The sequence below is a fragment of the Dermochelys coriacea genome, chromosome 1 (genome assembly GCF_009764565.3).
Source record: "Dermochelys coriacea isolate rDerCor1 chromosome 1, rDerCor1.pri.v4, whole genome shotgun sequence".
NCBI lineage: Eukaryota > Metazoa > Chordata > Testudines > Dermochelyidae > Dermochelys > Dermochelys coriacea.
This window is the reverse complement of record NC_050068.2, coordinates 214,247,453-214,263,886: the sequence shown is the minus strand read 5'-3', so window position 1 is coordinate 214,263,886 and position 16,434 is coordinate 214,247,453. Positions and strand designations below refer to the sequence as shown.

The window sequence follows — 16,434 nt, the reverse complement described above, 5'->3', positions numbered from 1 at the left end:
AGTGTCAGTTGTTTTTAAGTGGAGCAGGAAACCAGGCATGCGTGTGGAATGGGAACAAGAAACAGGAAATGTGGTGTCAGAGAAGAGGAACATCTCAGGCTTTTCAGTTTCCCAGCTGTTTCCGGTGATAAGTAGGGGGTGAGAGACAACTAAATGGACCAAAGGTTAGATCTTGTGGTATAGCAGGAGTCAGGACACAAGATTAGCTGGATTAATGGTTCGATAGATACAGCATGGCAAGAAGTACCAAGTAGACCAATGGTTTGATTGGTACCGCAAAGTCAGAGACTACACTAAATTCACCGGTGGCTTGAGAAGCTCGTGTGGGGCCTGAGATAAGCCACTGCGGCGGATGACAGGATGGTTTGCTACTGAGGCGAGATGGGCCAAGGGACTGATACAGTGCGGTGTGACGGACCAGGGGACGTTTTCCTAGCTCCTGGATCTCTCACTGTAAAAAGCGCGTTTACACCCCACGGTGGGGGACTGCTTCCACCTTCCCCTTTGGGGTTCTTTTCGGGGGAGGGGCTGGGGTCTTGCCTGTCAGAGCCCGCTAACTAGATATTAACGAGAAAAATAAACCTTTACTTTAAATTAGAGTGGCATAGGGAGTGTCAAGCCAGCACAAACCCTCCCCCGATTTAATGCGCCTCAACGCCCTAGTTATTAACTCAGCTTCCCAGCATTTGCCCTCCCGAGCCTGTTTGTCCTTCCGCCTAAAGCGTGAAACGTATATTTTATTGTGCGACGGAGCATCCGAGGGGACAGATTTGCGAGAAGAGAGGACGATGACTAGGGCACATCCGTTTTTAGTTTCCCGCTCTCGCCCACTTGTTTTATTTTCTTTTTCCTCAGTTCGAGGCAGCGGACACGTGACACGGCGGGAGGCGCGTGGAGTGGGGGGGAGAAGGGCGCGCGCGTTGGCCCAGGAAGAAGACAGTTGGTTTGGGCGGGAAAGAGGGAGGGTGAGGCGCTGGCGGCCGTTTAAACTGGGCTATAAAACGGCTCGCCGCAGGCGGGGGCGGTCCCGGGGCAGAGTAGCGGAGCCAGCCGGGCTGTCACGGGGAGGGGGGGTGATAGGGACCGGGGTGGGGGGGAGCTCTGTCTGCGGGGGCAGGACACGGGCGGCGGGTGTTTAGGATCAACGAGCCTGGGGCAGGGGGTTGGCGGGATCCTCCCCCCCCCCCCGTTGTAAGAGGGGCGGGGACAGAGCAGGCCGCTCCGCAGAGACCCTGCCCTGGGGACAGAGCTGCTGGGGGTGGCTGAAGGCGACGCCCAAGGTATTCCCCCGTTTCTGAGGAGATGTGAACGGACTCGCTGCGTCTGTGGACAGATAAAGAATTGTGTCCCCCTGTTGCCAATTTGACCTTCAAGGCCCAGCCCCCTGTTGTATTGCACGGGAGGTCAGGGGCGCTCTGCTCAGACACCAGGGTCTGGCTCCCTTTGCAGGATGGGGCCCAATGCTTTACAGCTTCCTGTGTCTTAAAAGTGGTGTAAGATGGTGAACAAATGCAAACAGCATTGTGGGACAAGAAGAGGGTGTGTTCTGTTACAAGCAGGGCTTTGAGACAATCTCTCCATATCCTGGCTTCCTCGTGAAATTTGTACGTGGTGGCCTGGCTGCTTTAAGCATCATAGGGTCTGGGTTTAAGGCTGGAAATCTTACCTTTTCCTTAAAATGCTTTTAAATCTAATGGGGAAAATTGACTTCCTTACTGACAACATTTATTCAAAATAGAAGCTAGAAAGATATGCCCATCAAATGTAACTGAGAAATTACCAGGGGGAAAAAAACCCACCAACAAAACACACAACTCTTAACATTAGAGCTATATATAATTAGTTCAATGTTTTTGGATTCACCTGCTCCCCCTGGAACTTTTCACAAAAGTCACTGGGTTCACAATTGGCTAGTACCAACATTTTGAAACCTGATTGCCTGAAGTTAGGTATCTAAATCTATATTTCAGCACCTAACCAAGTGACCTGATTTTCAGGTGTTGAGCTCCTGCAGCTTCTGATGAGGCGGGGTGGGCAAACTTTTTGGCCTGAGGGCCACACTGGGATTGTGAAACAGTATGGAGGGCCCGGTAGGGAAGGCTGTGCCTCCCCTAACAGCCTGGCCTTTGCTCCCATCCACCTCCTGACTGCCCCACTCAGAACCCCTGACCCATCCAACCTACCCTGCTCCTTGTCCCCTGACCGCCCCTTCCCAGGATTCCTGCCCCTAACTGCCCACCCGGGACCCCACTCTCTATCTAACCCCCCTTGCTGCCTGTCCCCTGACTGCCCCCCCCGAACCTCTGCCCCTTATCTAACCCCTGGTTCCCGCCTCCTTACCATGTTGCTCAGAGCGGCAGGACAGGCTTATTAGAAAACCTGGGAGGTGGACGGGCGCAAGCTGCGCTGCCTGGCAGGAGTGGCAGGCCAGAGTGCTGCCCACGAAGCAGCGTGGCTGCAGGGGAGGGGGGACAGCAGAGGAGGGGCCGAGGGCTAGTCTCCCCGGCCGGGAGCTCAGGGGCTGGGCAGGACAGGCCTGCTGGCCGGATGTGGCCTGCAGGCTATAGTTTGCCCACCTCTGTGCTAAGGTCAGTGAATTGTGGAGGCTCAGCATCTCTAAAAATCAGGCTATTTATGTGGATGCCCAGGTATGGTATATAAGTGCCTATCTTGACACTCAAGTTTGGTTTTAGTGTATTGGGGGAGATTTTACATCTTTCACTGAAGCATCAGGTATTGGCAACTGCCAAAGCAGGTGGATGAAGAACCCAGTCCAGGATAGCAGAAGATTAGAAAGGATCTGCTACTGGTCTGATTTAGTACAGTGCCCTATAAAGTTCACAAAGAGCATGAACTTGAGCCCGCAGGGTGTTGATCTTTGTGTCCAAAACTTCTATTGATTTGAAAATGCTATGCAACACACAAGAGCCACACCGCATCATACAGGCTCTAAATTAATTTAGCAAGTGAATCTAGGATATTAATATATTTAATTTTACATATCAGAGCTACAATTTAAAATGTTATTTTCCCCTTAGTATGAAAAAGTTTTATTTCCTTACTCCCCCTACTTGCCCCACTCTTGCTTTTCTTGTAGATGGCCAAATCTGAACCTCGGGAAAGAAATTATGACAACATGGTAAAAATGCTTGAGGACTTGAACAGGGACTTAGAAAAACTTCTGGAAGAAATGGAGAAACTATCAGGTGCAGCTTTTTTCTGGGGAGGATATAGATTTGCTGCTAGAGGCTGAAGACATTACAGCAGTGCATAGAAATAATAATAGTAAACATGCAAGAGAAGAGGAGAGTGGACTTCAAAAGTCTCTGTATAGCAGAAATATAAGAGGAGAAAGATTGAGATCTACTAATCTGTTAATGACAGGTTTCAGGAGTAGCAGCCGTGTTAGTCTGTATTCGCAAAAAGAAAAGGAGTACTTGTGGCATCTTAGAGACTAACAAATTTATTAGAGCATAAGCTTTCGTGAGCTACAGCTCACTTCATCGGATGCATTTGGTGGAAAAAACCTTTTTTTTTGGTGGTTTTTTCCACCAAATGCATCCAATGATGTGAGCTGTAGCTCACAAAAGCTTATGCTCTAATAAATTTGTTAGTCTCTAAGGTGCCACAAGTACTCCTTTTCTTTAATCTGTTAATGAGATTGAGTTCTAATGACCACAATGTATTAAACTGAGGGATGTGTCTGATGGAGAGCATCAGTACATGAAATCCTTAGTTACTACAGACAGTGATAACAAACATGGTATAAATGTCTGCAGGAACAGACTATTCATATTTAACATAATTCGTAATCTGGAAGGCAATAATAGCTCAGTTCATAAATGAAATTCACAGATTATACTAAAGTGGGAGGAGTTGGTAGTGAGAACAGAAAATAATACAAAGGAATTTACAGAGCTTAAAAACATAATTAGAACATAAATATAGATTTGCTTTGGAAAAACATTGGAAGAACTGGTACCTCCAAGATCAGAGAATGACAAACATTGATTATCCAACTGGGAAAGTAATAGGTGAATTTAATCTCAATTTTGTATACATAATGGGAAGGGGTTTAGATAAATCTTTCCAGACATTTTTATGATTCCCTTCTAGATTTCCCTGTAGCTTTCTCCTCTTCAGACAATGCAAGCTAAAGCATTTTAGCCAGTCATCATAGATACGTTGCTCACCTATGCTTACATTGTCAATTCTGGAAAATACTACTAGTTTAAGTGTTAAATTACTTATCATGCACTAGAATGGCCATAACCAATGAGCAGATGTGCCGCCCAATCAGGGACCAGACTTAGAGCTGAGCTTGTCTCAGCAGAAAGTCACTCTTTCAACTCATCTAAGATACTTGAAAGTGAAGTATGGGGGGATTTCCTCCACCAATATGCCTGTGCATGTTTCTTTATTGTAAGGTCATGTGGTTTGTAAATAGAGTCATTTATGCAAATGCTGATTTGTTATCACAAGGTTGTTATTGAGCACAGGACTGCATATGCTATATTGTTAGTTATTGCATAGCTTCCCTAAATTACAGATATTATTTTTTCAGTATGCACAGAATACTGCTTCTTACCTTCATATCTACAAAAGACAAGATCACACATTTCCCCACCCCAAACACCACTGACTACTAGAGCTGGAGAAATACTGTAAAAAATAAAAAAATCTTTCAGCAAATATTCGTTTACATTTATATCAAATTTGCTTATAATATGTTTGCATCCTTTGTGCCCATTTTCTACAGGTATTCCAGTGAATAAATTTATTGAAAGGGATGTTTTCAGAATCATAAAATTTTAAGTGGGTTTTAAAGAATATTTGTGGAAAGTGAATTTCAGATTTGTAAACATGAATATCAGCACCAGATTCTGAGGCCTTGTCTACACTAGAAGTTTCCTTCAATTTTCTTACTGCTGCAGCACCAGTAATAGCAAAACTAGGAACATTAGTGTAGAAATGCTGCTACTGGTTCCAACATTTTAACTCCATAGTATTTTGAGACAGTTTGTATAAAAGTAGTTATAAAGTTTTATTGATATGCTCATGAGCACTGGTGTGTGTGAATTGTTTCTCATTGTAGGACTGCTTGTGGGATGATGAGCAGTTTGTACCGATTTACTGTGGTATATTAATGGTGAATGCTTAACTGATTATCAGAGGATTACTAACAGTAGTTTAACAAATTTATTTGGGCATGAGCTTTCATAGATAAAAAAAACTCACTCCTTCAGAGACATGGAGTGAAAATTTCAGATGCAAGCATTATTATAAGTATATTATATTCATATATTAAATATAAATAAGTATATATTATTATTATTATTATAAGTATTGTATTATAAGTATAATAATGCCTGTATCTATAATTTTCACTCCATGCCTCTGAAGAAGTGGATTTTTTACCCATGAAAGCCTATGCCCAAATAAATTTGTTAGCCTTTAAGGTGCCCCCAGACTCCTCGTTGTTTTTGTGGATAGAGACTAACATGGCTACCCCCTGATACTTAACAGTAGTTTGTTAGTGTAGGCTGCCTAGATACTTGGAGCTGTTCTCATTGGTTTGATATTGTGGGAAAGATGGGATTGTGCAAACTGATTTGTTACTGCAGGGTTACTTGTGAGCACTGAGCTGAGTGTGCTCTTTGGCTATTATTAGAGCTAGTTAGAATTTTCTGACTGAACTTTTTCTGTGAAAAAATACCAATTCATCAAAAGCAAAATGTAGAAACTGTCGATTTCAATGAAATTTTGTTTCAAAAGAAAATTTGAAAAAATATTTTTGTAAGGTTGAAACATTCTATTTCAGCCTTTTCAGAACAGAATGGTTTGATTTTCCATTTTGAAATGACATTTCATTTCAGTGTTTTAAATTTGATATAATGTAAAATGAAAAAAACAAAGTTGGAACAAAACGTTTTGATTGACTCAAGAAAATTTCATTTCATTTCTTGAGAAATTTCATTTTTTGTTTAGTTTTCACTCTATTTTTTCATGGAAAAAAATCCAAAATTGCAGATTTTTCTGTGAACAGAAAAAAATCACTTCCCACCCTGTTCAATTTATTCCATTGTAGGAACATTCAGCCAAGGATTAGAACTGGTAACCACTCATTCCCACTACTGTTCCCCTGAATATCAATTATTTCCCTGCCGTCCTAACATTGCTGAATTTCTAATATCTGTTGGTTGCGTTGTTGCAGTGCAGGCAACCTGGATGGCATATGATATGGTGGTTATGCGTACCAACCCAGACTTGGCCAACTCCATGAGACGACTGGAAGATGCATTCCTGAACTGCAAAGAAGAGATGGAAAAGAACTGGCAAGAGATGCTGAAGGAAACTAAAGGCATTGAACAAAAACAGGAATAAACAGCCCTCAGATCTTTTAGTGAAATTGCAACTGTTAAGAGATCATTTCAGACTCATTTTTTCAGTCATGAAATATCTACAGATGCCTTATACATGGATTATCTTCTAGTGTATTAAGCATTATTGGTGTGACTATATATATAAATGTATTCTGCCAAATACATGTATTGTTGAAACAAAAAGTAAAAATGTCTCTTTTTATGTATTCTTAATCTATGATTTTAGGCATAGTATTATAATTATTATATTATATTTATTATATATGCAACTGATCCTTTTTTGATATCTTCCTGGAGGATCCCAATCTGATTTATAAATTGTAGATTTAGGGATCTCCTTGCCCTCTTCTAAAAAGCAGATGCTTTTGCAATGGAATACAGCAGTTATTTTGCTTTAGCAGCTGGCCTTAGGAAGAAAAACAAAGAGTGATTTCTCCAGTTGAAAGAACAGATACAATTCCAGATTGACCCAATATGGTTCAATATGGGATTGCAGAGTAGCTGGACTAATAGTTGCAAAGTTGCATTATTATGCTCAGACATCCATAGTTATTTCATAGTGTTTCTTTGACTTTTTTAACCTTTTCTGTGGATTGTTTCTCAAAATTGTCCCAGAAAGAAAGCTGTTTTAATCCTCTCCCTGTTGTAAAGAAGTTGTATGTGTTATTACAGTGAGAACTGTATAGTGCTTGATAGAGACTGTGTTGAATTATTTCAGTTTTCTTACCATAGTGGAAAACGTTCAGTAAGGTGCAGACTGTGGTGCAGTCTGCACTTGACAATCTGGTGCAGGTCCTCTGGAGCAGAGGAAACCAAATAAACCATATTCAAAGGCATTGATTTCCTGCTGCAATGGAATCCTGCACTACAGCAGGTTAAAAAAAATTATGCTTTTTTCAGTTGTATTCAACATGTGAGCCAACAGCACCACCTAATGACCAGTAGCCAAGAAGTAAATAAATGTTTTAGCACTGGTGAAAGGCTGCGCTGATAGGGGATTTCATTCTCTAGGACTATCAGAAATCATTCAGTCTTTCTGCCAAGCTTCTTTTCTATTATACATTCCTACCAATTTGTCTGGTATTATTGTAAATATACTAGGTGATGGGGCTTGCCTACATTTCCGTTGAAGAAACTATTATCTAAACCATCTCAACATCAGAAATATTTCCCTAATATTCAGAATGAATTTTTCTTTGGACCTACCTGTTGATCTTAGGGAGCTAGTGTTTACATCACCAAAACCAACAACATTAGTATTAACTGTCTCCCATCTTGTCAATATTGGCCAGGAGGCCACACAAATTAACTACCTTCCTACCCCTTGAAGTGGTCTTCATTCCAGGTCTAGGTAGGAACATAATGACAGGGCAGTGGAGCAAGTTAGCACTACTACACTTCTCCTATGTATAAACAGAGCATTTTAATTTTTAGTGTTGTTGGCCTGGACTTTTCACCAGCATTAAGTTCACTTATGTTTTAATTCAGTGTTAAAAAATCTTCAGAACCTCTGAATTTAGCTACAAGTTTAGGAATGTCCTGGAATCTGTTTCACGTCTATTTCCTGTCTGACCTTATGACCAGGTTTGTAAGCGTTCACCATGCACAATTGGGTACAGAGTTTCAAAACAGCTCAGTTTCCATTTAGGCACCTAAATGAAGTGGCCAGTTTTCACAAAATCATTTTGCCATAGCAGTCAGGGCACCATTTGGAGGGTGGGTGGGAGGGCTCTAGCCCTCTCCCTGCCCTCCCCTCCCCCCGAGTTTTGTACCTCAGGTCTGCTCACAACACATGCCCTAGACCCAGAGGGAGCTCTCAACTGCAACACAGCTTGAGTGTGATATGTGATGAGTTCTGTACTGCTCCCAGCTTCTGCCTTTGTTTATAAACAGAGGCAGGGTGATTAAGGTAACAAAAGACTTGTCCTTAAATTAAGGATAGTTGGATGATCCTGGAAGCTGTGCCAGGCACTGCAGTTAAAAGATAGGAAACAAAGTGTAGAAATAAATGGTGAGAATGGAGAGAGGTAAATAGTGGCATCCCCTAGGGGTCTGTACTGGGACCAGTATTGTTCAACATATTCATAAATGATCTGGAAAAAGAGGTAAACAGTGAGGTGAGTAATTTTGTATCATTTGCAAATTTTGCCAAGATAATTAAGTCCAAAACTGACTGCAAAGAGTTACAAAAGGATCTTACAAAACTGGGTGACTGGGCAAGAAGATATATTGGATTTGGAAAAGGTACACAGAGAAGGGCAACAGAAATGATTAGGGGTATGTAATAACTTCTGAGGAGAAATTAAAAATACTGGGACTTTTTAGCTTGGAAAAGAGATGACTAAGGGGGAATATGATAGAGGGCTATAAAATCATGAATGGTGTGGAAAAATTGAATAAGGAAATATTTATTCCTTCACATAACACAAACACCTGGGGTTACCCAATGAAACGAACAGGCAGCAGATTTAAAACAAACAAAAGAAAGTATTACTTCACAGGCAACCAGTGGAACTCTTTGCCAGGGGATATTGTGAAGGCCAAAACTATAACAGGGTTCAAAAAAGAACTAGATAAATTCATGGAGTATAGGTCCAGCAATGGCTATTAGCCAGGGTGGGCAGGGATCCAACACCCTCCATGTCCCTAGCCTTTGTTTGCCAGAAGCTGGGAGTGGAGGACAGGATGAATCACTTGATGATTGCCTGTTCTGTTTGTTCCCTCTGAAGCACCTGGTATTGGCCATTATCAGAAGACGGGATACTGGGCTAGGTGGACCATTGGTCTTACTCAGTATGACCATTCTGTTCTTATATAGCCCCCCCCTCCCTCCACTGTAATCCACTAGACCCCACTCCCCTCCCAGAGCTGAGATAGAACCCAGGAGTCCTGATGGAGCTCTCTTAGTAACAAAGTAAGAATATACATTAAAATTTTAAACCTAACCAGTGTCCCTTAAGTGACTTGCCACAAGATGTCAGAACATGTTAGTATTAGAGCTGAGTGAATCTAATATTTATTTTCCTTTCTTTTATATAGGAATTAGATACAGTGCTCCTGTCAGCTAATTGCTAAGTTATCTGACAAAAAAACTAGAGTTTTTAAGTGCCTAATAGCACTTGGAATCGCAGTTAAAGTTGCGCCCCCTCAAAAAAAAAATGTGAAATGGCACCCGTGCCAGCAGTTCCACTGAGAACAATGGAAACTGCTTGGTTCTGAGTTTTTTTGAAAGTTTGGCCCTTAATTCATCAGAAGCTTCTCTGTGAGATTCAGTGGAGTCACATGTGGTACTCACCTGAATTATAATTACGCCAGCTTGCCAGGTGGAGTTCTGCTGCCTGTCAGGATAGGAGAGTCAGACTGAATGAAAGGTACAGAGATTTTCGTGTCCTGTTACTATGGCGAAATTAGGGAATACAATCACAAAAGGAGTTGGGTGTCTGGTAGCATTTTTTCAGTCCTGAACTCCTGGGATTTTACTTCTGCAACTCTGAGGATTTTGGAGAACAGTGTGTGAGAAATGGGAACACGTATCCTTTTTAAAGCTCCACTTTCTTTCTTGAGCAGCAGTGCCAAGATCATCTCCAGGTACTAGAGACTGGGGATCTGCAGGGTCCCGCCCAGCACCACAAGTTAGTTTCTCTCCTGTCAGCACAGAACTCTCTTTCCATTTTCACATCTGCACAGTCTCTCGGGGTGCCCACTCAGGTAGCAAGCATTGTAAGATATCTTCAGTACCTCCTCACTTAACACCAGAGAGCAGGACAGTGGTGAGCCATCACCAAGAGATACCAGAACAGCTCAGAACTTCCTAGCTGTTCTAGCAGCAAGACTCTGAAGAGGCCAAACTTCTCCAGGGTTCTGTCTTGGTATCAGGTAACAGAGCTGTACTGAGTTAGCTGGGGGAAGGAACAATACCATTCAGATCTCCCCACTTGGGGTTTCTCCAGGATTGAATCCGAGCAGGCACACAAAAGAAAGAAATGAGCACTGATCAGCCCTTTACAGTAGCATGACATGTGCCAGGCTTTGAAGACCCACATTAAGAAAGAGTACTGACTTCCATTTTCAGATGTTGAATTATCAGTTATGCTCAGGCAGGGTATAATGCAATGGATTCAGCCATGACTTTGCAGAAGATATTATCACATCTGGACTAGGCAGACCACTGGCATGATAGAACTTAATATATCAGGGTAGTTGAATTCTAGACCCATGGTGTTTTCAATCCTGAAAAGTTGGAGTGGTCTATATGGCACATCCTATGTTCCTCATAATCCTATATAGCAAGATAGATTTTCTCTTTCTAGTAAAAGGATTTTGGTGTCTGTTTTTACAATGAGAGAATCAACTAGCTTGTTGTGGAGACTGTGTGGTTTTATTTCTTTCATGCATCTCACCACCTGTGTAGATTTTCCGCTTTGCTGGGTAGTGTGGGGCTGCAGCTGAAACCAGAGAACCCACACTCAAATACACTAGTTTCCTACCCGTATGGGAAGCAGCAATTTTTCAATGGTCAGGATGTGAAGCAACAGCACCATCTAGTGATTATAAACTGGTACATAAACTGTGTGCAATGTAGGTGTAGTCAGATCAGTCCCAGAATATTAGAGATATAAGGTAATGAGGTAATATCTTTTATTGGACCAACTTCTGTTGGTGAGAGAGACAAGCTTTGTCTCTCTGGTACATAAACTGGCATTTTAACTGACCAAAGTTACTGGGTTGACACCTTTTGAAACTGAAGTATTCTCTGCTGAAGAGATGAAGCCAAATGCAAAAATATTGCAGATGAAAATGGGCAGTTTGACTTTATGGGCTGAGTTAACACCTAGTGAATTCCACTGAAGTGACAGTTATACTAGGAGTGCATTTGAACCTATGTGCAAATATCAAAAGATGGTTACTATTACAGTATTTGGGGAAAGTTCCCTTCCACAGAACAGATACAGCTGCAAAGGCTGCATGCAGTGCTGCTTTCTCCAGCACTTACCACCAATATTCCAAAATTCTGACTTGGAGGGACCACCCATAGGAAGGAGAAGGAGTCCAGCTTCACTGTCCATGTCATTCCTTAGCCTCTCTGCTAAGACTAGCGAGCAGGTCAATTGTGTCAGTTGTGATGGCGATTCATTTATTTATTTTACATGGACTCCTGGACAGATACTTGGAACCAAACTAAGACACACTCACTCATTTCATATAGATAAATAGTTGGCAGATAGTATAGAACTTTTTACCTATATAGTTGGGCATTGGTTCTAACCCAGCTTCAGGTCACAGGCACAGAATGTGTCTGAAGTTCAACAGTATGGAGATGAAGTCCCACTTTTAGGGTACCTGTTCTATTCAGCAAAAGTACCTTTCAAATCTTGATTAGCAGTTCTAATCCGAACAGTCCAAGAATCATAGAATCATGGAAGATTAGGGTTGGAAGAAACCTCAGGAGGTCATCTTGTCCAATCCCCTGCTCAAAGCAGGACCAACCCCAACTAAATCATCCCAGTCAGGGCTTTGTCAAGCTGGACCTTAAAAACCCCTGAGGATGGAGATTCCACCATCTCCCTAGGTAACCCATTCCAGTGCTTCACCACCCTCCCAGTGAAATAGTGTTCCTAATATCCAACCTAGACTTCCACCACAGCAACTTGAGACCATTGTTTCTTGTTCTGTCATCTGCCACCACTGAGAATAGCTCCATCCTCTTTGGATCCCACCTTAAGGTAGTTGAAGGCTGCTATCAAATCCCCCCCTCACTCTTTTCTTCTGCAGACTAAATAAGACCAGCTTCCTCAACCTCTCCTTGTAAGTCATGTGCCCCAGCCCAAAAATATTTTTTGTTGACCTCTGCTGGATTGTCTCCAATTTGTCCACATTTTTTCTGTAGTGTGGGGGCCTAAAACTGGACATAATACTCCAAATGTGGCCTCACCAGTGCTGAATAGAGGGGAATAATCACTTCCCTTGATCTACTGGCAATGCTCCTACTAATGCAGTCCAATATGCCATTAGCCTTCTTGGCAACAAAGGCACACTGTTGACTTATATCCAACTTCTCATCCACTGTAATCCCCAGGTCCTTTTCCACAGAACTGCAGTTTAGCCAGTCAGTTCCCAGCCTGTAGCAGTGCACGGGATTTTTCCGTCCTAAGTGCAGGACTCTGCACTTGTCCTTGTTGAACCTCATCAGATTTCTTTTGGCCCAATCCTCCAATTTGTCAAGGTCACTCTGGACTCTATCCCTACCCTCCAGCGTATCTAACTCACCCCCCAGCTTAGCGTCAACCACAAACTTGCTGAGGGTGCAATCCATCACAGATCATTAATGAAGATGTTAAACAAAACCGGCCTCAGGACCAACCCCGGGGCCCTCTGCTTGATCCCGGCTGCCAACTACACATTGAGCCGTTGATCACTACCTGTTGAGCCCAACCATCTAGCCAACTTTCTATCCACCTTATAGTCCATTCATCCAATCCATACTTCTTTAACTTGCTGGCAAGAACACTGTGGGAGACAGTATCAAAAGCTTCACTAAAGTCAAGATATATCATGTCCACCACTTTCCCCATATCCACAGAGCCAGTAATCTCATCTTAGAAGGCAATCAGGTTGGTCAGGCATGACTTGCCCTTGGTGAATCCATGTTGACTGTTCCTGATCACCTTCCTCTCTGCTGAGTGCTTCAAAATGGATTCCTTGAGGACCTGCTGCATGATTTTTCCAGGGACTAAGGTCTGTAGTTTCCCGGATTCTCCTTCTTCCCTTTTTTAAAGGTAGGCACTATATTTGCGTTTTTGCAATCATCCAGGACCCCTCTTGATCGCCACGAATTTTCAAAGATAATGGTCAATGGCTCTGCAATCACATCAGCCAAGTCCCTCAGCACCCTCGGATGCATTAGATCTGGACCCATGGACTTATGCATGTCCAGCTTTTCTAAACAGTCCTTAACCTGTTCTTTTGCCACTCAGGGCTGTTCACCCCCTCCCCGTACTTTGCTACCCATTGCAGCAGTCTGGGAGCTGACCTTGTCCGTGAAGACGGAGGCAAAAAAAGCATTGAATATGTCTGCTTTTTCCACATCATCTGTCACTAGGTTGCCTCCCCCAGTCAGTAAGGGTCCCAAACTTTTCCTGACCTTCTTTTTGTTGCTAACATACCTGTAGAAACCCTTCTTGTTACCTTTCACATCCCTTGCTAGCTGCAACTTCAATTGTGCTTTGGCCTTCCTGATTACACCCCTGCATGCTCAAGCAATATTTTTGTACTCCTTCCTAGTCATGTGTCCAAATTTCCACTTCTTGTAAGCTTCCTTTTTGTGTTTAAACTCACCGAAGATTTCTCTGTTAAGCCAAGCTGGTCACCTGCCATATTTGCTATTCTTTCTGTACATTGGGATGGTTTGTTCCTGCTCCCTAAATAAGGCTTCTTTAAAATACAGCCAGCTCTCCTGGACTCCTTTGCCCCTCATATTAGTCTCCCAGGGGATCCTGCCCACCAGTTCCCAGAGGGAGTCAAAGTCTGCTTTTCTGAAGTCCAGGGTCCATATTCTGCTGTTCTCCTTTCTTCCTTTTGCCAGGATCCTCAACTTGACCATCTCATGATCACTGCTGCTCAAGTTGCTACCCACTTGTAGTTCCCCTACCAATTCTTCACTGTTTGTGAGCAGCAGATCAAGAGGAATACGGCCCCTAGCTGGTTCCTCCAGCACTTGCACGAGGAAGTTGTCCCCAGTACTCTCCAAAAAGTTCCTGGATTGTTTGTGCACTGCTGTATTGCTCTCTCAGCAAATGTAAGCCTCATCTACCTCATCCTCCTGGTCTGGTGGTCTATAGCAGGGGCTCATGACAAAATCACCCTTGTTGCTCTCACCTTTAAACTTAACCCAAAGACTCCCAACAGGCTTTTCTCCAGTTTTATACTGGAATGCTAAGCAATCCTACTGCTCCCTTACATACAGTGCAACTCCTCCACCTTTTCTCCCCCACCTGTCCTTCCTGAACTGTTTATACCCAGCCATGACAGTGCTCCAGTCATGTGAGTTACCCCACCAGGTCTCTGTTATTCCAATCAGATCATGTTTCCTTGACTGTGCCAGGACTTCCAATTCTTCCTGCTTGTTTACCAGGCTTCTTGCATTCATGTACAGGCACCTAAGATAACTAGCTGGTTATCTATCAAGGAAAGTTAGAGAAAAAAAGCCATTATCATCTGTTCAGTAGTTTGAATGAAATGATTTGATAGTCTCATTACAGTTTTCTAAAGCGGAAGATGTCCACATTACTGAAACCACTAACAGCTTTGCAACTCTCAATAGAGGTGCTAAGGGATGATTGAACCATGAGTTGAACAACAATCACATTTAGCAGAGTTCTCTTTTCCAGGGCAGGAGTGAGTTACTTTGGAGAAGGCAACATGCATATGACACTTGTACTCACATTGACTTTTCTGTACACATTCTGTGTATAAATAAAATATTTCATCCTCGAGGGCTGTCATTCCATCACTGAGCTGATGCTCTGAAGTAGACATTTTCTGGTGGTTCTGAGTCACAAAACCAACACCTTGAGATTGCAGAAGAACTGACTCCCACAAAATTCGGTGAAGCAGTGGAAGAAGCATGCATACCTGATCTGCCACACAGGGCAATATAAAGCATTCCTGAGGTATCACTTCTGTTGAATTTATGCAAGATTTGAGTAGCTCCCGAAGGATCCTCTAGTGTGTCTGGGCAATGCAGGTCAGACCAAATAAATGAGTCAAAGAAGGAACAGCATCCCACAGGAAGATCAGATTAAATAAAAGTAAATGATTTCCTAGGAGTGTGACTCCAGCATGTGTTCTAGTGATGCCTAAAACCCTCATCCTGCCTTCCAGCTACAGTCCTAGAGATTGGAATTACTGGACAGCTTGGCATACACAAAGCATATTTATAGATAAATATTGTATTGAGCAAGAAGTTTTTAAATCAAAGATGAAAGAGCTATTTTTCTGAAGGATCAAATCTTTACTTTTAGTTAAGGGCAAGCAGTGAGCCACTCCCCAGATCAGGTACAAAAGACCTACGTATTCTGGACTCAAAAGATAAATGAAAGTGACACAGGCTTAACACACACGCACACACCCACACACACACACACATTTCAATAAAAGCAATACACTAAACACTAACCGCAGAACCCACAATTGACCTTTAAGCCTTTTACTTTTGGCCACAGGATAGATCTTGTGGCCTAAACCACAACCTTTAGGGATCACTTTGTACAAAACTGCCCCTGACTATCCTTCATGAATTGATTTATCCTACTAGAGCTAAGACTGGCCAATCATCAGTCCACATAAAATCTTAGTAAGCACTGGGGACTACATGTGCTGTGACAATAGTCAGAAAATATGGTTGAGCTCCCTGAATCAGTGAAACAGACACATTAAAGCTGGACAAAGTTTCCTCTTCTTGTTTGCTATTTCTTCTGGGCACATCTCAAAGTGACACCTTAAGACCCTAGCATCCTTCTAACAACAGATAAGGTGGCTCTGATTCTCTCATTTATTGGTATGCTGATAATACAGCAGTGTAGACTTGAATTAACTCCTGATCTATACCAGTGCTTGGCCATTTGCAATGAAAATGGCATGGACAAAATGATTAAGTTCTTGAAGTGGCTCTGCATATTCCCACTTTATGAATACTGCACTTCTTGGTGATGCTTTATGATAGAATCTTCTCCAGGCAGAACCTGCTGGAGTTCCCATGCCCCCCCCCCTTCTGTTTGTATCTCTGAATGTTCTGAGGATGAGGTTATATAAAGGGGCACTGCACTCTCTACTGCCTCAGTTACTTCCACCTGCCATGGCAAGTGGAAGTGAACTGCTCAGGTCTCTTAGAAATGGGGTTTTCTCTATTGTAAGTGCCATTTAGTCATTGTTATTATTGATATAGTTTGTATAGCTAGTGTTATAGTACAGATAGAGTGTAGAATCAGAGAAGATCAGGGTTGGAAGAGACCTCAGGAGGTCATCTAGTCCAACCCCCTGCTCAAAACCAACA

The 16,434-nt window shown here is 42.6% G+C and overlaps 1 protein-coding gene across 1 annotated transcript; it reads left to right on the top strand.

The window, feature by feature from the left end:
• Positions 1-1,140: 1,140 nt before the first annotated feature.
• Positions 1,141-6,548, top strand: SYCE3 (synaptonemal complex central element protein 3). Its single transcript, XM_038373980.2, has 3 exons — positions 1,141-1,280; positions 3,098-3,206; positions 6,215-6,548. Exons 2-3 carry the CDS (start codon positions 3,098-3,100, stop codon positions 6,382-6,384), a joined length of 279 nt encoding a protein of 92 aa, XP_038229908.1. The 5' UTR covers positions 1,141-1,280; the 3' UTR covers positions 6,385-6,548.
• The last annotated feature ends 9,886 nt before the right edge of the window (positions 6,549-16,434 follow it).

What these genes read in the sequence shown, in the direction of transcription:
- SYCE3 (XM_038373980.2), top strand. Translation starts at nt 3,098, where the DNA reads ATGGCCAAATCTGAACCTCGGGAAAGAAATTATGACAACATGGTAAAA. An exon ending in AGAAATGGAGAAACTATCAG is followed by an intron (nt 3,207 to 6,214) that starts GTGCAGCTTTTT and finishes GCGTTGTTGCAG; the next exon opens with TGCAGGCAACCTGGATGGCA.